This window comes from Symphalangus syndactylus, chromosome 13 (assembly GCF_028878055.3).
Source record: "Symphalangus syndactylus isolate Jambi chromosome 13, NHGRI_mSymSyn1-v2.1_pri, whole genome shotgun sequence".
In the NCBI taxonomy this organism is placed as follows: Eukaryota; Metazoa; Chordata; class Mammalia; order Primates; family Hylobatidae; genus Symphalangus; species Symphalangus syndactylus.
In genome coordinates, this window is record NC_072435.2 from 38244127 (window position 1) to 38271569 (window position 27443).

At 46.4% G+C, this 27443-nt stretch overlaps 2 protein-coding genes across 2 annotated transcripts in view; one reads left to right on the forward strand and one right to left on the reverse strand.

Moving 5' to 3' along the window:
* LOC134732294 (uncharacterized) overlaps positions 1-1254 on the reverse strand; it is a 12774-nt gene extending 11520 nt beyond the window's left edge. Inside the window, exon 1 of the mRNA XM_063616129.1 lies at positions 426-1254. Coding sequence (XP_063472199.1) covers positions 532-1059 — 528 coding nt within the window. The 5' untranslated portion in view covers positions 1060-1254 and the 3' untranslated portion in view covers positions 426-531. The remainder of the gene's footprint in view (positions 1-425) is intronic.
* Positions 733-27443, forward strand: part of LOC129460190 (zinc finger protein 709-like) — a 44641-nt gene continuing 17930 nt past the window's right edge. The window contains exons 1-4 of the mRNA XM_063616107.1: positions 733-740; positions 10482-10608; positions 11897-14183; positions 17219-18511. Of these exons, the coding sequence (XP_063472177.1) occupies positions 12162-14183; positions 17219-17248 (2052 nt within the window). The 5' untranslated portion in view covers positions 733-740; positions 10482-10608; positions 11897-12161 and the 3' untranslated portion in view covers positions 17249-18511. The remainder of the gene's footprint in view (positions 741-10481; positions 10609-11896; positions 14184-17218; positions 18512-27443) is intronic.

Consider the following 27443-nt stretch of genomic DNA (forward strand, 5'->3'; position numbering starts at 1 on the left):
CGCCTTGGCCTCCCAAAGTGCTGGGATTACAGGTGTGAGCCACCGCGCCCGGCTTTCCAGACTTTTAAATGTGTCAGACTCTCAATTTCTCCCGGATCAGGGAAAGGGAAAAGGGGAGAGGGGCCATGGCTTCACTAATGGAAATACTCCATAGACGCAAATTTCCCCCCGCAGAAGACAGTTGTGCAAGGGCAAAGCTGCAGCCATTCGAAATTGCCAAATAAATATATTTTGGAATAAAATATTTTAATTGCTTTCACCTCTATTAAACTTGGAGTCTGGAACTCCCTGCACACACTTATGACACTGTACAGGACGAAGAAGCAGGGACAGACCATTGACAGAGCCACTTCTAGTAATTAAGAAGAGCAAGTTTGGCCGAAATGCAAATTTTCAAAGAGCAGGGCGCAGAGAGGGAACTTGACCTTGGACTGTGGCTTGAAGCGGTCAGTCCTGCTCGGCTTCGCCCTGTTACCCAGGACTTCTGCTGTCACTCAGGATGCAGGGGGCGGGGCCTGGCGCTCCACCCAATCAGAGTCGCTGGGGTGGGGCCCTGCCAACTATTTTTCCACGGGTCGCATTGCCGTTCGCTTCAGTCTTTGGCTCCTCCCGCAGGATGAGGTTAGCACCCCGTTTTTCCTGCTCTGAAAGGGACCGGTTGCCACCGCCATACTTCTGTCGCCCTGTCGTCTGCGTTGTGACTGCTTTGGACGTGGTAGTCACCTGAAAGCCAGGAAATGGTGAATGTGAGCCCCCGCTGGGAGTCCCGAGACGTGGGGCGGGTAGGCGGAGGCTGGTTGGAACTGGCTGGAACGGGCTGTGCCGGGACCCGGACCTCCCCGCGGCGACTCCGAGGTCTGGGGCCCGAGCCCCATGGCGCAGCTGGGCCTTCGGTCCACTCGGCCGCCCGGTGCGGCTGGGTCGGCAGCCGGGACCCCTGGCCGCCCTGTCTCGTCGCTGCGCGGCGACTGCGGCCCCAGCCCGGGAGCCCTCTCTGGACAGCTCCGCGCCCGCAGCCCGGAGTCTCTCCATATTGCGTGGGGGCCACGGGAGGGTCATGGGGGCAATCCCGCCTCGGGTGTGGGGCTCGTGCGGGAGAAGCTGCGCTGTGAGGCCCCCAGTGCCGCCTTTCTCCTGTTAAAACTTAAACAGGCCCCGTGCTGGGAATAGAGGCGTGAGCTACTGCGCCTGGCCTAGCGTGGAGAACTTGTGACAGTGGATAAATGTTTTCCCTGTTATCTGTGGCGTAGAGCTTGGCAACTGCTGTCATGTTTTTGTTCACATCATGATCAGTGTGTACTAGATTCTCTGTTGTTGTAACCGCCTGAGGGGTTCTTCCTGCCTGTGCTGCAAAAAGAAAGACCAGGGCATTGAAGTAAAGAAAGTGTTTGACGGGAGATGGACCACGCAACGCTGAAGACGGAGACGGAGTTAGCACTCAAATCAGTCTCCCCGAAGGCTTATAGTTAGGGATTTTTCTTTAGTATTTTTTTCTTACAATTTTTTTTTTTTTTTTGGTCGCCCAGGCTGGAGTGCAGTGGCGCAATCTCAGCTCACTGCAAGCTCTGCCTCCCGGGTTCATGCCATTCTCCTGCCTCAGCCTCCCGAGTAGCTGGGACTACAGACGCCCGCCACCACGCCTGGCTAATTTTTTGTATTTTTATTAAAGACGGGGTTTCACCGTGTTAGCCAGGATGGTCTCGATCTCCTGACCACGTGATCCGCCCGCCTCGGCCTCCCAAAGTGCTGGGATTACAGGCGTGAGCCACCGCACCCGGTCTATAATTTTTTTTTTTTTAAGACAGAGTCTCGCTCTTTTTTGCCCAGGCTGGAGTGCAATGGCGCGATCTGGGCTCACTGCAACCTCTGCCTCCCGGATTTAAGCAATTCTCCTGCCTCAGCTTCCCTAGTAGCTGGGGTTACAGGCGCGCACCACCACGCCCTGCTGATTTTTGTATTTTCAGTAGAGACGGGGTTTCACCGTGTTAGCCAAGGTGGTCCTGAACTCCTGACCTCAGGTGATCTGCCCACATCGGCCTCCCAAAGGGCTGGGATTACAGGCGTGAGACACCGTGCCTGGCTAAAAATTGTTTTTTAAACAAGGTCTCACTCTGTCGCCCAGGTTGGAGTGCATGGCACGATCATGGCTCACTGCAGCCTGGACTCACCTGAGCAGTAGCTCAGGTGATCGTGCTGCCTCACCCTCCCGTATAGCTGGGACTACAGGCGAAGGCGGCTAATTTTTGTATTTTTAGTTGAGATGGGGTTTTGCCATGTTGCCCAGGCTGGTCTTGTACTCCTGGGCTCAAGCAATCTGCTCACCTCGGCCTCCCAAAGTGCTGGGTTTACAGGCGTGAGCCACCGAACTCGGCCAGGGGTTTTTCAAAGGCAGATTTGGGGAAGAGGTGGTGGGAAATGATCCTCCTGAGTGCTGAGCTGCTTCTAGAGGAGCAGGGTTGGTGGGCCTGAGTGGAGCCATGGGTGTCAGACAAGCAAAAAACCCGAAGACACTTATCTGCAGAAGTATCTTGGGACCAGTCTATACCATAGCAAAATTCAGGCTCCTCATCGCTCCCCACTGTATTCCCCCCGCCCTGACTCATGGTTTTTCATTAACTTTGGAAGGCAGTGTTTAAGGAAGAGCTATTATCATTTAAACTATAACATAAATGTCTTCTTTTTTTTCTTTTCTTTTTTTTTTTTTTTTTTTTTAACGGAGTCTCCCTCTGTCGCCCAGGCAGACAGATCGCAGTGGTGCGATCTCAGCTCACTGCAAGCTCCGCCTCCTGAGTTCACGCCATTCTCCTGCCTCAGCCTCCCGAGTAGCTGGAACTACAGGCGCCCACCACCACGCCCGGCTAATTTTTTGTATTTTTAGTAGAGACGGGGTTTCACCGTGTTAGCCAGGGTGGTCTCGATCTCCTGACCTCGTGATTCGCCCATCTCGGCCTCCCAAAGTGCTGAGATTACAGGTGTGAGCCACCACGCCTGGCCAAATGTCTTCTAAAGTTAGCTCAGCCTAAGCCTAGGAATAATTAAGGCAGCTTGAAAGATAAAGGCAAGAGGAGCAGTTGGCTAGATCTCTTCGACTGCCATAACTTTTTCAGTGTTATAGTTTTTGCAAAAGTGATTTCATTATCATGGAAATAGTAATAAAATAATATTGTCAACTTAAAAATAATGAGATTTCCATACGAAAATTAGCTGGATGTGGTGGTGCGCTCCTGTAGTCCCAGCTACTGCAGAGGCTGAGGCAGGAGAATCGCTTGAACCCGGGAGGTGGAGGTTGCAGTGAGCCGAGATCGTGCCACTGCATTCCAGCCTGGGCTACATAGTGAGACTCCCTCTCAAGTAAAATAATAATAATAATGAGATTTCCCTGGAGGCCAGTCAGTCAAGGCTGCACCGAACTGTGATCACACCACTGCACTCCAGTCAGGGTGACAGAGTGAGACCCTGTCTCAAAAATAAGAAAATTAGGCTAGGCGCAATGGCTCACGCCTGTAATCCCAGTGCTTTGGGAGGCCAGGTCGGGCGATCACCTGAGGTCAGAAGTTCGAGACCAGCCTGGCTAACATGGTGAAACCCCGTCTCTACTAAAAATACAAAAATTAGCCAGACGTGGTGGTGGTGCATTTATAATCCCAGTTACTCAGGAGGCTGAGGCAGGGGAATCGCTTGCACCTGGGAGGTGGAGGTTGCAGTGAGTTGAGACCATGCCATTGCACTCCAGCTTGGGCAACAAGAGCAAAACTCTGTCTCAACAACAACAAAAAAAGGCCGGGCATGGTGGCTCATGCCTGTAATCCCAGCACTTTGGGAGGCCGAGGCAGGTGGATCACGAGGTAAGGAGATCGAGACCATCCTGGCACACACAGTGGAACTCCGTCTCTACAAAAAATACAAAAAATTAGCCGGGCGTGGTGGTGGGCACCTGTAGTCCCAGCTATCAGGGAGGCTGAGGCAGGAGACGTGAACCCGGGAGGTGGAGCTTGCAGTGAGCCAAGATGGCGCCACTGCACTCCAGCCTAGGCCACAGAGTGAGACTCCGTCTCAAAAAAAAAAAAAAAAAGAAAGAAAATTAAAAATTAATTTTAAAAATAGCCAGGCATAGTGCTTCACACCTACATCCTAGCACTTTGGGAGGCCAAGGTGGGTGGGCAAGGGATTACGGGATCGTTTGAGCTCAGGAGTTTGAGACCAGTCTGGGTAACATGGTGGAACCCCATCTTAACAAACTGCTTAAAAAATAGCCAGGCATGGCCGGGCGCGGTGGCTCACGCTTGTAATCTCAGCACTTTGGGAGGCCGAGGCAGGCGGATCACGAGGTCAGGAGATCGAGACCACGGTGAAACCCCGTCTCTACTAAAAATACAAAAAAAATTAGCCGGGCGTGGTGGCGGGCGCCTGTAGTCCCAGCTACTCGGAGAGGCTGAGGCAGGAGAATGGCGTGAACCCGGGAGGCGGAGCTTGCAGTGAGCCGAGATCGCGCCACTACACTCCAGCCTAGGCGACAGAGCGAGACTCCGTCTCAAAAAAAAAAAAAAAAAAAATAGCCAGGCATGATGGTATGTCTGTAGTACCCAGCCACTAGGGAGGCTGAAGTGGGAGGATTGCTTGAGCTGAGAGGTGGAGGCTGCAGTGAGGCATGATCATGCCACTGCACTTCAGCCTGGGCGACAGAGCAAGAAACTGTCTCAAAAAATAAAAATAAGGATTCAAAAAACATGGTTAAAGGCTGGGCGCAGTGGCTCACGCCTGTAAACCCAGCACCTTGGGAGGCCGAGACTGGCGGATCAGGTCAGGAGTTCGAGACCAGCCTGACCAACATGGTGAAACCCCGTCTCTATTAAAAAAAAAATACAAAAATTAGCCAGGCGTGGTGGTGGGCGCCTGTAATCCCAGCTACTCAGGAGGCTGAGGCAGGAGAATTGCTTGAAACCAGAAGGCGGAGGTTGTAGTGAGCCAAGAACGCGCCACTGCACTCCAGCCTGGGCAACAAGAGCGAAACTCCATCTCAGAAAAATAAAAAATAAAATAATTTAAAGTTCTAATGGCTTCAGGTTGGAATTATTGACTTCCACAAATGTGTGTATTGTCTGAAAGGATTAGATACTTTTGCTTTCCATTTTGTGGTACGAAACGCAAATGCCTTATAATTTCCTTTCCATGTGTAAACCTGAACTTGAGTTTGAGGGATTTTGCTAGATTCTTGAAACACTGGGTATTTTCTCATTGAATCAGGCCTGAGCCCAGTGACTGCAAGCTAAGGTCAATCAGAAGCCTGCAAAGAGAGGTCATTGAAGGCTCACTTGTTTCTTGCTGGCGAGCCTCCCCTGCAGTGTCCCAGCTGCTCACACTGACCATGGAAGGAGCCCTTTATGCTGAGAGAATCTCAGAGCCCTGGAAAACTGAGGATCCACAGGCAGATGCAGCGGGTCAGCGATGCCCTTCTGAGGCTAGTTGTCCTAAGGTTGTTTCTAAACATTTTTAATGAAACAGATGTGGATTTAGGTAAGGAATGACTTTTCTTTTTATTCTTTTATTCTTTTTTTTTGAGACCAAGTCTTGCTTTGTCACCCAGGTTGGAATGCAGTGGCATGATCTCGGCTCACTGCAACCTCTGCCTCCTGGGTTCAAGGGATTCTCCTGTCTCAGCCTCCTGAGTAGCTGGGATTACAGGCGCCCAGCACCACGCCCGGCTAATTTTTGTATTTTTAGTAGAGACAGGGTTTCACCATGTTGGTCAGGCTGGTCTCAAACTCTTGACCTCAGGTGATCCACCCACCTTGGCCTCCCAAAGTGCTGGAATTAACAGGGGTGAGCCATCGTGCCCAGCCAGGAATGACTTTATTCCAAAGGAGAATTGAAATAAGGAAAACGGACAAAGTATAAGATCTGTAAGCATCTCAAAGTTAGCCCAAAAAGGAATTTTTTTTTACGGAGAGGAGAAAACAAGGTTAGGAAGAAGGTGAGAGTGGGAGGTCAGGAGGTCAGGATACAATTTCATTCATTAATAATTTGTATTTTAGGCCAGGTGCGGTGGCTCATGCCTATAATCCTAGCACTTTGGGAGGCCGAGGTGGGTAGATCACCTGAGGTCAGGAATTTGATACTAGCCTGACCAACATGGTGAAACCCTGTCTCTACTAAAAATACAAAAATTAGCCAGTCATGGTGGCGCATGCCTGTAATCCCAGCTACTCAGGAGGCTGAGGTAGGAGAATTGCTTGAACCCAGGAGGCGGAGGTTGTGGTGAGCCGAGTTTGCGCCAACTGCACTGTAGCCTGGACAACAGTGAGACTCTGTCTCAAAAAAAAAAAGAGAAATTGAAGCATGTGTGGTCATGCCACACTGAACACATCTGTTCTCTGTAGCTAAGCAGGGTTGGGCCTGGTTAGTAAATGTATAGAAAATGCCTAGGAATACTGGCTGTTGTATGCTTAAAAACAAAAAAAGAAAGGATTTCATAAGATAATTCACCAAATGGAAGAAAAACTTCTATATTGAATATCTGGTCCATCTTCTTCTTCACATAGGATGGGGGATGAATTGGTAGCCAGCACTCTGAGGCATCCTGGCCCATTACTGCAGAGGACTACCCTGTAGTCCTCTCTGGCAATGGTGCACCCAGAGTCTCCAATCTCATCCAGTTTATAGGGTGACAACAAGAAGTGGTCATCAGGAGAGAAATCTGACCTGGTGTTTCGGATGTTTGAGTAGGAGGTACTCTCAAGAAATCCATCTTCCTCCCCACCGGAAGAGAACTTCTTATCACTAATGCGTTGCAGACATATGAATTAGGGTCTCCAGTCTAAGTCTTTATTCCTTGTAAAGAGAGATTACACTGAAAACTTGGTAAAAATTTCAAGGAAGGTTTTATTCAGCACAATTGCAATATGTGTTGAATAAAGCCTTATTTTTTGCCTATATATTATAGGACAATTTAATATGGGAAAGAAATTGAACTCAACCTGAATGCATCAACAAGACAATTATATCTAAAGAGCAAGGTACCGCAGAGGATGGAACTTGGTGAGGTGTCAAGAGTTGGGGAAGAGAATATTAATACATTATCATAGGTGAGGGAAACAGCTTGATTAGGTATCAAGTTGGGGGGATTCTCTCTGAATTCCCTTATTAGGATTTAGCTACAACTGGGCTCTGCAGGACAAACACAAAAGCTAGTCAGGAAGCGGGCTCTGAGGAGCCTCACTGAAGTATGGTCAAGGAAGGAGTCCTTGAGATCCTCCCAGCCTAGTTCTTGCTAGGGCTGATGATAAATCCTTACATTTCTGGTTTCCTCCCCACATTCCAAAACACTCCCTCATTTCCCCTCTCCACTGGACATCATTATCAATCATGTGTCCCCCATGATACATGTGAAACTGTCGCAGTATTTTAATTGTTTACCATTTTTTTCCACAAAGCAATAAGTAGTGGGTGTATTCAACCCATTTTCCATGTGCCCCGAGAATACTCTTGTCTCTAATCCTAATGTAACATCATATATGTTTTTGTTACATTAGGATTAGAAACAAGTTTTGTTTAGAAATTTTATTTTCACACTGAAAATCAATCAGATTTGCTTCAGCTTTAAAGAGTATGCTTATGTAAAATTAAATGAATGCTGGCAGCAAGCTGCACTTTTTTTTTCTAAATGGGAAATGGGTTAAAAATGTATGACTTTATGAATACTATTCATGAGAGGAAAGCACTCAATAACCACTAAAAACTACATTATATAAATCCTTGTGCCTGATGACTCCTAGTCCACTGACCTTTTCATGAGCTTCTTGGCCCTTTTCATATATCTTGCAGGAATGTCATTCAGATACTTTCCCTATCTTTCAATCAATTAGGTTTTTTTTTTACTTGGTACAATAATTTATTATTGTAAAAAATATTAACATTTATTGGCTTTAGGAATTTTACATGTACTGTTGAGTTAGTTTGGCAAATCTATATGACTCGTCTAAGATCAATAATACTGTATTTTTCTGACTGGCCTTTTGCAATCAGTATAGAATCCTGAATTTTTTTTGTTTGTTTGTTTGTTTGTTTGTTTGAGATGGAGTCTCACTCTCTCGCCCAGGCTGGAATGCAGTGGCGTTATCTCGGCTCACTGCAACCTCTGCCTCCTGGGTTCAACCTGTTCTCTGCCTCAGCCTCCCAAGTAGCTGGGATTCCAGGCACCCGCCACCATGCCCGGCTAATTTTTGTATTTTTAGTAGAGACGGGGTTTCACCATCTTGGCCAGGCTGGTCTTGAACTCCTGACCTCATGATCCACCCTGCCTTGGCCTCCCAAAGTGCTGGGATTACAGGCGTGAGCCACTGCGTCCAGCCGAATCCTGAATTTTCATGCTTGTTGTAGCATGGGACAGAATGTTATTTTGTAAGACTAAATACTATCCCATTGTAAGTATATGCATACCACATTTTCTTTATCCATTTAGCCATCAGTGGACATTTGGATTGATCCATCTCTTGGCTATTGTGAACAGTGGTTTTCAAATATCTCTTCAAAGATCCAACTTTCAATTTATATGAATTGAATATAAATAGACCCAGAAATGGGTTGCTGGAAGAAAATTTTTTTTTACTAGTTTTTCAGGCAGCACCATACTGTTTTCCATAGAGATTGAGCCATTTTGCAATCCTTTGGTCAGAGCACATGGGTTCCAATTTCTCAACGTTTTTTCCAAACTTTATATTTGAGGTGTTTGATTTTTCTTTTTTCTTTTTTTTTTTTTGAGATAAAGTCTCGCTGTTGTCACCCAGGCTGGAGGGCAATGGCGCGATCTATGCTCACTGCATCCTCCGCCTCCCGGCTTCAAGCAATTCTCCAGCCCCAGCCTCCCGAGTAGCTAGGATTACAGGCGCCCGCCACCATGCCTGGCTAATTTTTTGTATTTTTAGTAGAGGTGGGGTTTCACCATGTTGGCCAGGCTGGTCTTGAACTCCTGACCTCAGGTGATCCACCCACCTCAGCCTCCCAAAGTGCTAGGATTACAGGCATGAGCCACCGCGCCTGGCCTTGATTTTTCTTTTCTTTTTAGTTGAATTTAAGAATTCATTATATTTTCTGAATATTGAGACTTTTCCAGATATATGACTTGCCAATATTTGCTCCAGTGTCATGGGGTGCCTTTTCCATCTGTTTATGGTGTCCCCTCATAGACAGAACTTTTAAATTTTGATAAATATTTACCTTTTTATTAAGAGTGGGTGCACTGGAGTTTTTATCCCTGAACCTTGTCTCCATTCAGCCTTCAGCATTTCATCAATTACAATTTAAGTATTCCTACCACAGTACTGTTTTTTTTTTTTTTTTGAGACGCAGTTTCGCTTTTGTTACCTAGGCTGGAGTGCACTTGCGCGATCTCAGCTCACCGCAACCTCTGCCTGCCAGGTTAAAGCAATTCTCCTGCCTCAGCCTCCCGAGTACCTGGGATTACAGGCATGCACCACCACGCCCGGCTAATTTTGTATTTTTAGTAGAGATGGGGTTTCTCCATGTTGAGGTTGGTCTCAAACTCCTGACCTCAAGTGATCCTCCTGCCTCAGGCTTCCAAAGTGCTGGGATTACAGGCATGAGCCACTACTCCTGGCCCACAGTACTGTTTTTCACAAAATTTCTTTTTTTTTTTTTTTTTTGAGACGGAGTCTCGCTGTTGCCCAGGCTAGAGTGCAGTGGCGTGATCTCGGCTCACTGCAGGCTCCGCCCCCCAGGGTTCATGCTATTCTCCTGCCTCAGCCTCCTGCGTAGCTGGGACTACAGGCGCCCGCCACCTCGCCTGGCTAATTTTTTGTATTATTAGTAGAGACGGGGTTTCACCATGTTAGCCAGGATGGTCTCTATCTCTTGACCTCGTGATCCGCCCGCCTCGGCCTCCCAAAGTGCTGGGATTACAGGCATAAGCCACCACGCCCGGCCCACAGAATTTCTATTCATGAGTTTTTTATTTAGATAGTTCTGCCTCTCTTATCAGTTGGGTTGGTTGAACCCTTTGCAAAATCCAGTTTTTTTGCTTTTGTTGTCTGCTGCTTCAATCAGAATAAAATCCCCCTTCCAGGTATCTTCAGTGGTTAAACTTTGTGAACAGGCATTTTCAAGGATATATAGCCTCAGGACTGCTAATGTTAACATTTTTCTGCATGTGAATTTAGAGGACTGTGTTATGACAGGTGCTACAAACAGACATTAAGAGCAGCCCAGGCAGTGTACCTTTCTCCCTGGATTCCATGAAAAGACACATTTTTCTATTCTGCTGTTCGTTTATTGCTTAGTTCTGTTCCAGCATCAGAATTGCTTTATAGAAGAAAGTAAGTGTAGACAGAGAGTAATGGGTCAGATGACCAAGAAATAGAATAAATGTTTGGAGTCCATAGCATCATGGGAACTTCTTAGGAAGAAGGTATAGACCCCCAGTGCTGTCAGTCTCACCTATCCTCGTCTATACATGTGGGATGTTTCAGGACTCGGTGGCTTTCGAGGATGTGGCTGTGAACTTTACCCAGGAGGGGTAGTCTTTGCTGGATCCTTCCCAGAAGAATCTCTACAGAGAAGTGATGCAGGAAACCTTGAGGAATCTGGCGTCTGTAGGTAAGAATGACAGTATTACATCCCCCAGTGAATGAGACAAGACAAGTGTTTCTTTTTTTTTTTTTTTTTTTTTTGAGACGGAGTCTCGCTCTGTCACCCAGGCTGGAGTGCAGTGGCGCAATCTCGGCTCACTGCAAGCTCCGCCTCCCGGGTTCACGCCATTCTCCTGCCTCAGCCTCTCCGAGTAGCTGGGACTACAGGCGCCCGCCACCACGCCCGGCTAATTTTTTGTATTTTTAGTAGAGACGGGGTTTCACCGTGGTCTCGATCTCCTGACCTCGTGATCCGCCCGCCTCGGCCTCCCAAAGTGCTGGGATTACAAGCGTGAGCCACCGCGCCCGGCGAGACAAGTGTTTCTAGCTCATTAATCCTCTTGCTTGATTTGGAATATGGACAGGCAATACTTTGATGAATAAATGAGGTATGGCTCTAATGTCCCATGAACATAGAATCTAATCATTTTTTCATAATTTTATTTTAATTCAGGATTATTTTTCTGATTCTGTATTTTAGGAGAAAAATGGAAAGATTAGAACATTGAAGATCAGTACAAAAATCCCAGGAATAATCTAAGGTGATTTAAACTTACAAGACAAAGCAATGTCTCTCTAGAAAATCTCAGAATGCGAGAATATGTTAAGAAGAAGCAAATAAAGAAAATATACCTAGCATTAAATTTATTTATTCTTAAAATATTCACTCTAAAAACCTACATTTAAATGTGACGTAGGCTGGGTACAGTGGCTCACACCTGTAATTTCAACTGTTTGGGAGTTGGAAGTGGGAGGATTGCTAGAGGCCTGGAGTTTGAGAAGAGCCTGAGCAGAATAGCGAGACTTCATCTCAAACAAAGAACTAGCTATACATTGTGGCATATACCTGTAGTCCTAGCCACATCGAAGGCTGAGGCAGGAAGATCACCTGAGTCCAGGAGTTCAAGGATGCTGTGAACCATGATGATGCCACTGCATTCCAGCCTGGGCTATATGGTGACCCTGACTCAAGAAAATGATATAGAAGTTTAGTATTTGTAAAATAGTCTACATGGAAATATTATGAAGAATTCTCATATGGTGTTTTTCTTTTTTAAACATATGATTTTTAAAAATAATATGTATAGATAGGCCATCTTGTAGCCATATGGTCCAGTTCACCTTCCAACAATTTAAACAGGGTAGAAAGCCTATACTTTCCTGGATAATGTTGAAAATGCAAGTGCAATCCTTGTTAATAAACATCAAATCACTTATAAACAAACCTTCAATAATGTGCTTCTCATTTTTCACAGAAGTCTTCTGGGAGAGAGTGTCGATGAAAATACAGAAGAAAATCATTGTGGAGAAACTTTTAGCCAGATTCCAGATGACACACTGAACAAAAAAACTTCTCCTGGAATAAAATCATGTGAAAGTAGTGTGTGTGGAGAAGTCTTCGTGGGTCATTCTTCCCTTAATGGGCACATTAGAGCTGACACTGCACACAAGCCATCTGAGTATCAGGAATATAAGTGTCAACAACGTAAGAAAGCCTTCAGATGTCACCCCTCCTTTCAAATGCAAGAAAAGGCTCACACTGGAGAAAAACTCTATGATTGTAAAGAATGTGGAAAAACCTTCATATCCCATTCAAGCATTCAAAGACACATGATAATGCACAATGGAGATGGACCTTATAAATGTAAGTTTTGTGAGAAAGCCTGCCCTTGTCTCAGCGTATATCTTATACATGAACGAGTTCACACTGGAGAGAAACCATATGAATGTAAACAGTGTGGTAAAGCCTTTAGTTATTCAACTTCCCTTCAAATACATGAAAGAACTCACACTGGAGAGAAGCCTTATGAATGTAAGGAATGTGGGAAAGCATTCGGTAGTCCCAATTCCTTTTATGAACATAAAAGAACTCACGCTGGAGAGAAGCCATATGAATGCAAACAATGTGGAAAAGCCTTCAGATGGTTCCATTCCTTTCAAATACATGAAAGAACTCACAGTGAGGAGAAGCCTTATGAATGTACCAAATGTGGGAAAGCATTCAAGTGTCCCAGTTATCTTTGTAGACATGAAGCGACCCACTCTGGGAAAAAGCCCTATGAATGTAAACAATGTGGGAAAGCATTATCTTATCTTAACTTTCAAAGACACATGAAAATGCACACTAGAATGAGACCTTATAAATGTAAGACATGTGGAAAAGCCTTTGATTCTCCCAGTTCGTTTCAAAGACATGAAAGAACTCACACCGGAGAGAAACCTTATGAATGCAAGCACTGTGGTAAAGCCTTTAATCGTTCCAGTTCCTTTCACTATCATGAAAGGACTCACACTGGAGATAAACCCTATGAATGTAAGCAGTGTGGTAAAGCCTTCATTTCTTCCACTTCCTTTCGATACCATGAAAGGACTCACACTGGAGAGAAACCCTATGAGTGTAAGCAATGTGGGAAAGCCTTCAGATCTGCCTCACACCTTCAAATGCATGAAAGGACTCACACTGGAAAGCAACTGTATGAATCTAAACAATGTGAAAAAACCTTTGGATCTGTCAGAAACCTTCAAATTCATGAAAAGACCCACACTGCAGAGAAACCCTATAAGGAATGCGGAAAAGCATTCAAAAATTTCTCTTCCTTTCAAATACATGCAACGATGCACAGAGAACAGAATGCCTATGAATGTAAAGAGTGTGACAAAGCATTCACATCTGCCAAGATCCTTCGAGTACATGCAAGAACACACACTGGAGAGAAACCCTATGAATGTAAGGAATGTGGAAAAGCATTCAATTATTTTTCTTCTTTGCATATACACAAAAGGATGCACACTGGAGAGAAGCCATATGAATGTAAGGATTGTGGGAAAGCATTCAGTTTGCCTGGTTCCTTTCATAGACATAAAAGGGCTCACACTGGAGTGAAACCCTATGAATGCAAGCAATGTGGCAAAGCCTTCACTTCTTCTGGTTCCTTTCAGTGTCATAAAAGGATTCACACTGGAGAGAAACCCTATGAGTGTAAGCAGTGTGGTAAAGCCTTCATTTCTTCCACTGCCATTCGTAAACATGAAAGGACTCACACTGGAGAGAAACCCTATGAGTGTAAGCAATGTGGAAAAGCCTTTATTTCTTTCAGTTCCATTCGGTACCATGAAAGGACTCACACTGGAAAGAAACAGTATGAATGTAAGCAGTGTGGTAAAGCCTTCATGTCTTCTACTGCATTTCAGTATCATAAAAAGACCCACACTGGAGAGAAACCCTATGAATGTAAGCAGTGTGGGAAAGCCTTCATTTCTTCCAGTAGCCTTCGATATCATGAAAGGACTCGCACTGGAGAGAAACCCTACGAATGTAAGCAGTGTGGTAAAGCCTTCAGATCTGCCACTCAACTTCAGATGCATAGAAAGATTCACACTGGCAAGAAACCCTATGAATGTAAGCAATGTGGGAAGGCCTATAGATTCATCTCACAACTTCGAGTACATGAAAGGACTCACACTGGAGAGCAACCCTATGAATATAAGCAATATGGGAAAGCCTTCAGATCTGCTAAGAACCTTCAAATACAGACGATGAATGTAAACAATTAAATATTTATAGCAACTGCATACTAACAAGTTATTCTGTATTTTTTTTTCTTTTTGAGATGGAGTCTTGCTCTATCACCCAGGCTGGAGGGCAGTGGCGCGATCTCAGCTCACTGCAAGCTCCACCTCCTGGGTTCACGCCATTCTTCTGCCTCAGCCTCCCGAGTAGCTGGGACTACAGGCACCTGCCACCATACCCAGCTAATTTTTTGTATTTTTTAGTAGAGACAGGGTTTCACCATGTTAGCCAGGATGGTCTCAATCTCCTGACCTCATGATCCACCCGCCTCGGCCCCCCCAAAGTGCTGGGATTACAGGTATGAGCCACCTCGCCCGGCCGTTATTCTCTGTTTTTTGTTGTTGTTGTTTGAGATGAGTCTTGCTCTGTTGCCCAGGCTGGAGTGCAGTGGCATGATCTCACCTCACTGCAAGCTTCACCTCCGGGTTCAAGCAATTCTCCTGCCTCAGCCTCCTGAGGAAAAAGATGCCTGGGATTACAGGTGTGCACCACCACGCTTGGCTAATTTTTATATTTTTGGTAGAGATGAGGTCTCACCCTATTAGCCACACTGGTCTTGAACTCCTGACTTGAAGTGATCCACCTGCCTTAACCTCCCAAAGTGCTGGGATTACAGGCATGAGCCACTGCACCCAGCTGTTATTCTCTATTTAATTAATTGAGAAGCCGTAATAAAATATCTCAGTGCCATCATGCATTAGATCAAGTTTATGTTACCATATTATTTTTGGACATTGTGAGTCAATATTACCAAGTGGACAAAATCCCAGGCATCTTTTTCCTCATGTAAATTTAATTTTCATGCTTATATACTTAGAACATTTATCTTGGTCCTAATTTTTTGTTCATTCATAATACCAAAAGTTATCTCATGTTCTTTAGAGTGACTTTGTGCCAAAAACCCACAGTGGCATACCTGTCGTCAGAGGGTATAATTCACAAAAGGACTTACACTAGAGGAAAACCCTATGAATGTAAGCCACGTGGGAAGGCATTTTCTGATCTGAGTGGCATTGGAACCCACATGGTATTGCACACTACAGATGGGCCTCTCTCCCCGTTCATTTCTTTCTTTTTTTTTTTTTTTTTGAGATGGAGTCTTGCTCTATCGCTCAGGCTGCAGAGCAGTGGTTCGATCTCTGTTCACTGCAACCTCCACCTCCTGGGTTCAAGTGATTCTCCTGCCCCAACTTCCCAAGTAGCTGGGATTACAGGTGCCCGCCACCATGCCCAGCTAATTTTTGTATTTTTAGTAGAGACGGGGTTTCACTATGTTGGCCAGGTCCATCTCGAACTCCTGACCTCAGGTAATCCACCTGCCTCAGCCTCCCAAAGTGCTGTGCATACAGGCGTGAGCCATTGCGCCCACCCTTCTCCCCATTCATTTTCGAAGACATGAAAGGATGCACAATAAAGAGAGACCCTCTGAATGCAAGCAATATAGAAAAGCATTCCATTGTATCAGATCCTTTTGTAGCCATGAAAGAACTCGAAGAGAAACCCTGTAAATGAAGGGAATGTGAAAAGCCTTCATTCCTGAAATGAAGCAATTCATACTATTAATATATGAGAGAAGTCCTATTAATATAAGAAATTGATTGCTGTGCACAGTAGCTTACCTGTAATTCCAGCACTTTGAGAGGCCAAGGCAGGTGGATCACTTGAGGTCAGGAGTTCAATACCTGCCTGGCCAACATAGTGAAACCCCGTCTCTACCAAAAATACAAAAATTAGCCAGGTGTGATGGCACGTGCCTGTAGTCCCAGCTACTCAGGAGGCTGAGGCAGGAGAATCACTTGAACCCAGGAGCTGGATGTTGCAGTGAGCTGAGATTGCGCCACTGCACCCTAGCAGAGTGAGACTCTGTCTGAAAAAAAAAGTGGGGGGCTGGCACGGTAGCTCACACCTGTAATCCCAGCACTTTGGGAGGCCAAGGTGGGCAGATCACCTGAGGTCAGGAGTTCAAGACCAGCCTGGCTAATATGGCAAAACCCCGTCTCTACTAAAAATACAAAAAATTAGATGGGTGTGGTGGCACATGCCTGTAATCCCAGCTACTCGGGAGGCTGAGGCAGGAGAATTGCTTGAACCTGGGAGGCGGAGGTTGCAGTGAGCCAAGATCACAGCATTGCACTCCAGCCTGGGCAACAAGAGTGAAACTCCATCTCAAAAAGAAAAAAAATTTGAGGAAGCATTCGATTGTCCCACTTCCTTTCAAACACAGGAAGAGACACTAGAGAGAACCCTCTGAGATAACTGACTGTTGAGTTAAGAAGAGAGGCCTGGCCAGGCACGGTGGCTCAAGCCTGTAATCCCAGCACTTTGGGAGGCTGAGGCGGGCGGATCACGAGGTCAGGAGACGGAGACCATCCTGGCTAACATGGTGAAACCCCGTCTCTACTAAAAAATACAAAAAAATTAGCTGGGCATGGTGGTGGGCACCTGTAGTCCCAGTTACTCGGGAGGCTGAGGCAGGAGAATGGCGTGAACCCAGGAGGCAGAGCTTGCAGTGAGCCGAGATCTCGCCACTGCACACCAGCCTGGGTGACAGAGCAAGACTCCGTCTCAAAAAAAAAAAAAAAAGAGGCCTGTGACAGGACAATAAAATCTAGAGATGGAGTTGGGGAATGTCATGATACAATTCACCAGTGTTCTATCTTACATGCCATTTCAAAGGCAGACAAGAGGAAGTCATCAGTCACATTTTAGAGGCACCAAACAGGTGCCACATCCATACAGGCTGACTCCTGGCTCCCAGCCCATTTTTTTCTGAATCTTTGGCTTGCCAATCAAGAATGTCCTCAAAATCACTTGACTTTTCTTTGCTCAGAGGTGTGGGCCTTTGGGTAAAGGTGTCTTCAGAAGCTCCATATTAAAGATCCATCTGTGGTTAAGGGCAAATTGAAGAGAAATAAAGACTAAGATATTTCTTAAAAGACTGAAAGAATAGAACAATGAAAAAGCTCCATCTGAAATATGGTTTTTCTTTTTCTTTTTTTTGAGACAGGGTCTCGCTCTGTCACCCAGGCTGGAATAGAGTGGCATTATCTTGGCTCATTGCCTAGGCCTCCTGGTTTCAAGTGATTCTGGTGTCTCAGCCAACTGAGTAGTCGGGATTACAGGTACACACCACCACGCGTGGCTAAATTTTTGTATTTTTAGTAGAGATGGGGTTTCACCATGTTGAGCAAGCTGGTCTTAAACTCCTGACCTCAAGTGATCCGTCTGTCTTGGCCTTTCAAAATGCTGGGATTATAGGCGTGATCCACTGTGCCTGGCCTGCTGTTTCTTTAGGTATAATGTCTTTACCAGAGAGCTAATTGTAGACTGTCATGGGTGAGAATGTTCTCTGATGTTCAACTCCTCTACTTTGTAGATTGAGTTGGTATGAGATGTGATTTGTTTGGCAAGCACCTTTGTTCCTGCTTGTTACTGACCTTTATCTTGTTGTAGCCTCACAGCTACTATGCTTTTGTCCAGTCCAACTAGATAGGAGCTTCTTCCTCTGCTGCAGTGACTGGTCTCACCCAGGACTTTCAGGAAGGTGAGAATAAGCACCTTCCTCCTCCCAGGAAGTTTTGAGTGTTTCCTGTGTTTCACTTCTGAATGTAATGTCTCCATTTATTTTCAATTATGTTTGATTATATTTGATTAAAAACAATAATTTTTTTGGCAACCAAGATTTCTGTACATGTATCACAGAAATAGTTCAACTTGTCCACAACTGTATACTGACAAACATAATTCTTTCTTAATTAATTCACTAGCTATATTAAAATATGTATTAGACCAAGTTCATAATGTTGCAAAGTTATTGGTTGGACATTGTGATTCAATATTACCATGTGAATAGAATGCCAGACGTGCTTTTTCTCATGAAAATTTTACTTTTTATACTTATATCCTGAAATTTTTTTTTTTTTTTTGAGATGGAGTCTCACTCTGTCACCCAGGCTGGAGTGCAGTGGCACAATCTCGGCTCACTGCAAACTCTGCCTCCCTGGTTCACGCCATTCTCCTGCCTCAGCCTCCCGAGTAGCTGGGACTACAGGCGCCCGCCACCACGCCGGGCTATTTTTTTGTATTTTTAGTAGAGACGGGGTTTCACCATGTTAACCAGGATGGTCTCGATTTCCTGACCTCGTGATCCACCCGCCTCAGCCTCCCAAAGTGCTGGGATTACAGGCGTGAGCCACCGCGCCCGGCCATCTCACTGCATCCTTAACTCTTGGGCTCAAGTGATTCTCTCGCCTCAGCCTCCAACGTATGTGGGACTACAAGCATACACCACCATGCCCAGGTAACTTTTTTTTTTTTTTTAAGATGGAGTCTACACTGGTGCGGTCTCTGCTCACTGCAACCTCCACCTCCTGGGTTCAAGCGATTCTCCTGCCTCAGCCTCCCAAGTAGCTGGGATTACAGGAACCTGCCACCATGCCTGGCTCATTTTTGTATTTTTTGTAGAAATGAGGTTTCACCATGTTGGTCAGACTGGTCTCGAACTCCTGACCTCAAGTGATCCACCTATCTGGGCTTCACAAAGTGTTGGGATTACTGGCATAAGCCACCGCACCTGGCCTTTGTATATACCTTTCTTGTATTACTTTGACTATGGTAGGACATACACAATAGGCAAATGATGTAAAAGGCCAAGGCAGGCGGATCACAAAGTCAGGAGCTCGAGACCAGCCTGGCCAATATGGTGAAACCCCGTCTCTACTAAAAATACAAAATTAGCCGAGCGTGATGGTGGGTGCCTGTTATCCCAGCTACTCAGGAAGCTGAAGGAGAATCTCTTGAACCTGGGAGGTGGAGGTTGCAATGAGCCAAGATCATGCCAGTGCACTCCAGCCTGGGAGACAGAGTGAGACTCCCTCTAAAGTTAAAAAAAAAAAAAGGTTACATTTAATTTTTGACAACCACTTTAACACGCAACTCAGGTTTATATGGAAAGAGAACTATGACCATTTGTGAACAAGTAACTGGTAAATAAGATGGAATTATGGCTTCTGTGTGATATTCTATTGTTAGGCAAGCACAAGCTTGTTATAAAAGCCCTTATATATGTAAATGCATCAAACATCATGTGACTACATTACTTGGTTTCCTAAGGACAGTTTATTATTCCTTTATCCCAGTATAATTTTGCATAGCCATCACTCTTTGTTATGGGTATCTATGCTTAAAGAATAAATACATATGAGTATCTACACATGAGCTAAATGAGGTTTTGTAAATTGAATGATATTTTTAGGAAAGTGTTGGACTTTGTCAATTACTATGCTTGATATCAATGTGTCTTATCTGACTATATCACTCCTAAAAATTTCACTGTGGGCTGTGGTCCCTGGATTTCCTGAGGGTTGATTGCCCATCCCCATTCCTGTAGATGAGCACGCAATGGTATAAGACTTTCCTGTAACACATTACAGTCTTCAGAGGTTAACATGATGTCATCAATATAATGAAACCAGAGCCAGGTCGGATGGCTCATGCCTGTAGTCCCAGCGACTCAAGAGGCTAATGCATGAGAATCTCTTCAGCCCAGGTGTTGAAGGCTGTAGTGAGGTATGACTGCATCACTGCACTCTAGCCTGAGTGACACAGCAAGACCCACCCTGTCAAAATAAATTAGATAGATAAAATAATAAATATATATATATATAAAATTAAACCATGAAAGATGACAGGAATGGAAACAAAGACAAGCCTCTAGCCAACATTTTGTGACAAATCCTAGGACTTTGGAGATAACCCTGGAGCAACCCTTGAATGGCAGCCCATTCACCAGGGAATCTTTCTGGATTTCCATGGATTAAAACACATTCCACCATAGCATCTACTAATGTGATGGTCTTCTCTTTTTTTTTTTTTTTTTTTTTTTTGAGACGGAGTCTCGCTCTGTCACCCAGGCAGGAGTGCAGTGGCACGATCTCAGCTCACTGCAAGCTCCACCTCCCGGGTTCACGCCATTCTCCTGCCTCAGCCTCTCCGAGTAGCTGGGACTACAGGCGCCCGCCACTACGCCCGGCTAATTTTTTGTGTTTTTTTAGTAGAGACGGGGTTTCACTGTGGTCTCGATCTCCTGACCTCGTGATCTACCTGCCTCGGCCTCCCAAAGTGCTGGGATTACAAGCGTGAGCCACCACGCCCGGCCGACAGTCTTCTCTTTATTTTGGGTGACCAGTAAGTGGAGAGCTGAACATGAACCCTTTTATTCGAGTAGCGGCCTGGCAGGGTAAAAGCAAATTGGTCTTGTGATTATTTAGAGAGAGGAATGCTGAAAAAAAAATTAGCTAAATCTAACACACTGTGATGCATCCCCAGCACGGACACTATGTGATCAGCTACCTGAGTAGTAGGAACTACAGGAAGTATGGATGGAGTTACCTTGGTCAATTCCTGGTAATCTACAATCATCCACCAGGTACTGTTTGGTTTGTGTTCAGGCCAGAGAGACTGTTAAAATGAGCTTGAGCTGGGTGGATAATGTGTCCACTTACCAGTTCCTCAATAGTTGTGCTTACTTCTTTTTTTTTTTTGAGATGGAGTCTCACTCTGTCGCCCCGGCTGGAGTGCAGTGGTGTGATCTCAGCTCACTGCAAGCTCCGCCTCCCGAGTTCACGCCATTCTCCTGCCTCACCCTCCCTAGTAGCTGGGACTACAGGCGCCTGCCACCACGCTTGGCTAATTTTTTTTTTTTTTTTTGTATTTTTAGTAGAGACGGGGTTTCACCATGTTAGCCAGGATAGTCTCAATCTCCTGAACTCGTGATTCACCCGCCTTGGCCTCCCAAAGTGCTGGGATTACAGGTGTGAGCCACCGCACCCAGCCTAGTTGCACTTATTTCATCATGTCCTCCACAGCCCCCCTGCCCAAAATAATTTGTACTATTTATTTATTTATTTATTTTTGAGACGGAATCTTGCTCTGTCGCCCAGACTGGAGTGCAGTGGTGCGATCTCGGCTCACTGCAATCTCCGCCTCCTGGGTTCAAGCTCTCCGCCTCCTGGGTTCAAGCTATCAGCCTCCCGAGTACCTGGGACTACAGACGTGCACCACCATGCCCAGCTAATTTTTGTATTTTTAGTAGAGATAGGGTTTCGTCATGTTGGCCAAGCTGGTCTTGAACTCCTGACTTCAGGCAATCCACCCACCTCAGCATCCCAAAGTGCTGGGATTACAGGCGTGAGCCACCGAGCCCGGTCTAATAATTTGTACTGTTTAAACTTGACAACCCGCCTAGGAGCAGAAAGCTGTTCAGGTTCCCATTTTGCCTCTCTCCTGAGAACAGCCTTTACTACAGCACGTTCAAGCTGAATTCTCCCACTCAAGTTTGCAAAGTCTTTCCTAACAGAATATCCATGCCAAAAATGTTTTCTAAAATAGGGATAATAAATGCCATATATGGGTTGGGGAACTTCCCCAATACCTAGATGTATTAAAGTCCTTTTTATCTGGGTTGTTTGTCCTCTATAATCATCAATGGCAGGCCACTGACCAGGATTTGTTTCTGGATTTCCAGAGATGAAAGCATATTTCACCCTGTAATAGGATTACAGACTATTACTAAGGTAATAGTCTTTTCTTTATTTGGGGGGCAACGGGAAATGAACTTGATATGGGACCTCTGGTTTCCCCCTATTGCTTGAACATGGGGTTGACCTTGCCCCAATCCTAATCTCTGAGCCATGGTGGAATCCACCCCTGGTACAGTGGTACAATCAAATTAAAGATTGAGTCATCTTCCTCTTCTTCCATAGGGGCAGAAGGGAAGGGATGAAACTGCAGTTTAGGCTGTAGTTTCTACCATAAGGGTACTAATAAAGTCTTAGGTTGTTTGTCCGTTTCTCTTCAGGGTGTTTCTGCCCCCAACAAATTATGCCACATTTGCTCCTGGGTGACTCCTATTGGTCCCTTTCCCTATCTCCCCTTTTCTTTCTGTTGATTTTTCTTTTTTCCCTTTGTTAGCCCTTGTTGGATTACCGAGTTTACCCTGTTCCTGGGTTTCTAAATTTCTCCAAATCTGCAGTGCTTCTCCCACATCATATACACATTGTCCCACTATAGGACTCGAGAAAGATAGCAAAGGGCCATGCCATTCCTCCGGTGCACCCTGTAGCAATTTTTTATCTGGGCAGTACAAACTGCTTTACTGTTCCCATGGAAAGCCAATCCTAGATGGCCTTCCTCAACCTCCAAGAATCCCCAGGGCTACAGAATCACCAGGTTCATATACACACTTTGCAGTAACAGACCAATACACTGCGACAGCAAGATTTGCAGCACAGAAAGAGTTTAATAATCATGGGGTGACCCAGCAAGCAGATGGGAGGGACCCTCAAATCCAACTCCTCAAAAAGTTCTGGGCTGGATTTTTTGTTTTTGGGGCTAGTCAATTGAAGCAGTGGGCGTGGAGAAGAAACAAAGACATCTGTAACTGGTTGTGATCAATTAGTTGTAAACACCACTGCACTTGGACCCATCCTAGGCTGGGATTTTTTTTTTTTTTTTTTTTTTTTGAGACGGAGTCTTGCTCTGTCGCCCAGGCTGGAGTGCAGTGGCGCGATCTTGGCTCACTGCAAGCTCCGCCTCCCGGGTTCACGCCATTCTCCTGCCTCAGCCTCTCCGAGTAGCTGGGACTACAGGAGCCCGCCACCACGCCTGGCTAATTTTTTTTTTTTTTTTTTTTTTTTTTGAGACGGAGTCTCGCTCTGTCGCCCAGGCTGGAGTGCAGTGGCACAATCTCGGCTCACTGCAAGCTCCGCCTCCTGGGTTCACGCCATTCTCCTGCCTCAGCCTCTCCGAGTAGCTGGGACTACAGGCGCCCGCCACCACGCCCGGCTAATTTTTTTTTTTTGTATTTTTAGTAGAGACGGGGTTTCACCGTGGTCTCGATCTCCTGACCTCGTGATCCGCCCGCCTTGGCCTCCCAAAGTGCTGGGATTACGAGCGTGAGCCACCGCGCCCGGCCTAGGCTGGGATTTTTAAGGGGATTGTGGCATGCAAGAGGCTGAAAAATTGAGGTTGTTGATTGAAGTACAGGGGATGAAATCATCAGGATGTGAAAACTACCTTCTTTGGTGAGTCAGCTACTACAGGGGTCCTTCAGAGCAGCTGAAGTCAGTAGTTTCAGTTATGCAGGACCTGAAATAATATCTCAAAGGGAAAAATTAACATTTTTTAATGTTCAAGTTTTTATTTATAGCACAGTTAAGGGGAATTATCATCTAGGGTTTACAGGATTCTAGGACACTAGGCATCAAACAACTATGAAGGGGGCCAGGCACAGTGGCTCACGCCTGTAATCCCAGCACTTTGGGAGGCTGAGGCGAGCGAATTGCTTGATTCCAGGAGTTTGAGACTATTCTGGGTAACATAGTGAGACCCCATCTCTATTTCAAAAAAATTTTAAAAAAAATTTGGAGGGGGGGGGTCAGAGAGCAAGCTGACCTAGTCGTTAATGCTGAATGTGCAGCAAGCTTTGTTTTTTCAATTTTCTCTCTCCCTCCATCATTGATTAATTTGACAAAATTTAAAAGGATTGCTTCATCAGCGCTTCTTCCGTTGACTGCCAGGAAGTCATCTCTTCTGGTAAATCTTCAGTAGGCCAAGCATCTCTTATGGCTAGAATGATCTAGTCCATAAGGGAATACCATCACACTCTGTGTCCCACAATTGGATGATCCAAGTGGTCGGGCAATCCCCAGGTAGGATGGTTTCATTTCTTTTTTTTTTTTTTTTTTTTTTTGAGACAGAGTTTCACTGTTGTCCAGCCTGGAGTGCAATGGTGCAATCTCAGCTCACTGTAACCTCCGCCTCCCGGGTTCAAGCTCCTGCCTCAGCCTCCCAAGTAGCTGGGATTACAGGTGCCCACCACCACATCCAGCTAACTTTTTGTATTTTTAGTAGAGACGGGGTTTCACCATCTTGGCCAGGCTGATCTTGAACTCCTGACTTCAGGTGATCTGCCTTGGCCTCCCAAAGTGCTGGGATTACAGGTGTGAGCCACCGTGCCCGGCCTTTTTTTTTTTTTTTTTTTTTTTTTTTTTTTTTGAGATGGAATCTTGCTCTGTCGCCCAGGCTGGAGTGCAGTGGTGCAGTCTCGGCTCACTGTAACCTCCACCTCCCAGATTCAAGAGATTCTACTGCCTCAGCCTCCCGAGTAGCTGGGACTACAGGTGCCTACCACCACACCTGGCTAATTTTTTGTAGTTTTAGTAGAGACGGGGTTTCACCGTGTTAGCCAGGATGGTCTCAATCTCCTGACCTCATGATCCATCCACCTCGGCCTTCCAAAGTGCTGGGATTACAGGTGTGAGCCACGCCCGGCTTGGTTTCATTTTGTGGCCCAGGCTGGAGTACAGTGGCCTGATCCTAGCTCTCTGCAGCCTCGGACTACTGGGTTCAAGTGATCCTCGCACTGCAGCCTCTTGAGTAGCTTGGGACTACAGGCGCAGGCCATCTTGCCAGGCTAATTTCTCTCTCTTTTTTCTTTTTTTTTTTTTGAGATGGAGTTTCACTCTTGTTGCCCAGGCTGGAGTGCAATGGCACGACCTCAGCTCACAGCAATCTCCGCCTCCCAGATTCAAGTGATTCTCCTCCCTCAGCCTCCCGAGTAGCTGGCATTACAGGCATGTGCCATCATGCCCGGCTAATTTTGTATTTTTAGTAGAGACGGGGTTTCTCCATGTTTGTCAGACTGGTCTGGAACTCCCGACCTCAAGTGATCTGCCTGCCTCGGCCTCCCAAAGTGCTGTGATTACAGGCATGAGCCACCACACCTGACCTTCTTTTTGTTTGTTTGTTTGTTTGTTTTTTATAGAGACAGGGTCTCGCTCTTTTGCCCAGGCTGGTCTTGTGCTGGTCAGGCTGGTCTCCAACTCCAGCTTCAAGTGATCCTCTCCCCTTGCTCTGGTCAGGCTGTCTCCAACTCCCAGCTTCAAGTGATCCACTCCCCTTGGCCTCCCAAACTTCTGGGATTACAGATGTGCGCCATGGCAACTGGCCTTCCAGGTATTTATTGAAAGGTTTTGCAACCTCTAAGAGTTCTGCAGCAGTATATTACCTGACAATGAGAGTCCCCTGCATCCTTTCACCCCATGTTGCAGAAGTTGTTGCGCTTCCCCTTTTGTTTGCATAGTGGGACAAGCATGTCAGTGATCCTCATCCTCCTCTTCATCAATGACTTCTTTGTCATCAGTCTTCCTCTTCATAAATTGCCAAGGAATCCAAGTTCTCACATCTCAATCGGGCTTACTTATGATAGTAGCAGCTATCATAAGTCTGCATCAGCTCCCACAGCTCCAGGCTCCATCAAGCCTGCCTCCTTTTGCTTCCCACAGTCATTTCCCGGAAGCCCCCAGCTCTGCTTGCCAGGTGCCTTAGGCTGTACAGCTGCACTGCTGCTGGGCCCAGGCAGCTATCTGTCCCTGCAGCCCCTTCCCCAACCCATTCCCAGCCCAGCCCCACTCCACCACTGGTATATCTAGTGTCCCTGACTGCTAGTGCCTCAGCCACCGCCGCCACCACGATTTGGAAGTCTTTTAATGCAGTTAAATTATCTTAGTTTTTTCTCTCCCACTTTATATGTACATACAGGAGGAAAGCAGGGATTCTGCTAGTGTCTTATTCACACAGTGGGATTGTAGATGGTCTCATGGAAGTGATCGATGGAGGAGAGAAGTAGGTGAATAACCTGCAGGGGGCAGCAGAGCCCAAGACCAGCCTGGAGCCTGCAAAGGGAGGGAAAATGAGTTCCCTTGGGTGTTTCTGAGCAGCTCCAGGAGTGGATTCTGAGAAGCTGCAGAACCCTGGAACACAGGAGACCCAAGTGCAGATGCATTTGGGGTGGGGGACAGGGGGCATGCAGAGGGGGAGGTGTTCTGTCACTTCTGAGGTTGGACCTCAGGAGCCTGGGGCCATTTGGAGGGCAGTGTTTTTGGTTTTGGCATGCATAGGGTCACTGGGGTCAGGCTGTAATTTGTATAGATGAAGAAAATCTGTGAAAGTCAGTGTGCGAGAATTGTTTGGAACATCACCTGGTGAAAGGGTTTATGAAGTTGACAGTTTATTTAGGTCAGAAGCTTAAACTGACCCCAAGGGATAGTCTCCTGCTGTTGAAAATGAAGTTCTGGAAGGAGGGAGTGTTCTCATACTGTGAGGAGAGATGGTAGATGTGTGAGGAAGTTTTGTCCATGCCTCATCCCCTATTCCTGTCCCCCTGGAGGACATCTGTCTCTCTTTCGTGGTCTAGTCGTGCCTGGCCTGGTCTCGGTTCCCCTCCTGCTCTGAGGCAAACAGATCGCCCCATCAGACACTGAGTCTGAAATTCCCTGCATACACTTGTGACCTGATGCAGGAGGAAGGAGCAGAGAAAGCCCATTGAGTGAAGGAAAGGTCAGTGCCCTTTCTAAAGTTCAGGAAAGAGGCCAGGCGCGGTGGATCACGTAATCCCAGCAATTTGGGAGGCCGAGGCCGGCGGATCACCTGAGGTCAGGAGTTCAAGACCAGCCTGACTAACATGGCGAAACCCTGTCTCTACTAAAAATAACAAAAATTAGCTGGGCCTGGTGGCAGGTGCCTATAATCCCAGCTACTCAGGAGGCTGAGGCAGGAAAATCGCTTGAACCTGGGAGACAGAGGTTGCAGTAGGCTGAGATCGCGCCATTGCACCTTCAGCCTGGGCGACAAGAGCGAAACTCCGTCTAAATTAGTTAATCAATCAGCCAATCAATCATATATATACGAAGTTCAGGAAAGTTTGGCGGAAACGCAGATATCCAAGGATCAGGGCACAGGGAGGGAGGTGGGCCTTAAAGAGGAAGTGAATAGAACCAGTCTGGCTCTGCAGGGCCCCATTATCCCGGGCTTCTGCTGTCACTCAGGGCTCAGAAGGCGAGGCGGGGCTCATGGTCCAATCAGGAGCGCCGGGGCGGGGCCCTGCCAACTTTTTTTGGGGAAGGAGACGGCTGCACGCCCACGGTCTCTTGTTGCTGTGCTAACGACCGTTGGAACCCTCTTTCCGGCTCTTGGAACGCTCGGCTCTGAGAGGCTCCAGGTTTCTCCGCCAGAGCTCCTGTCGCTCTGTCACTTGCGCTGTGTTCCTCTCTAGTCACGGGAGCCTTGGGGAAGACAGTTGGAAGCTCAGACATGGTGAGTGTGTGGGGCCAGGCGTCCTGAGACGGGGGCGAAGGGCTTTTTAGAACCGGCTGGAACCGGCTGTGGCAGGA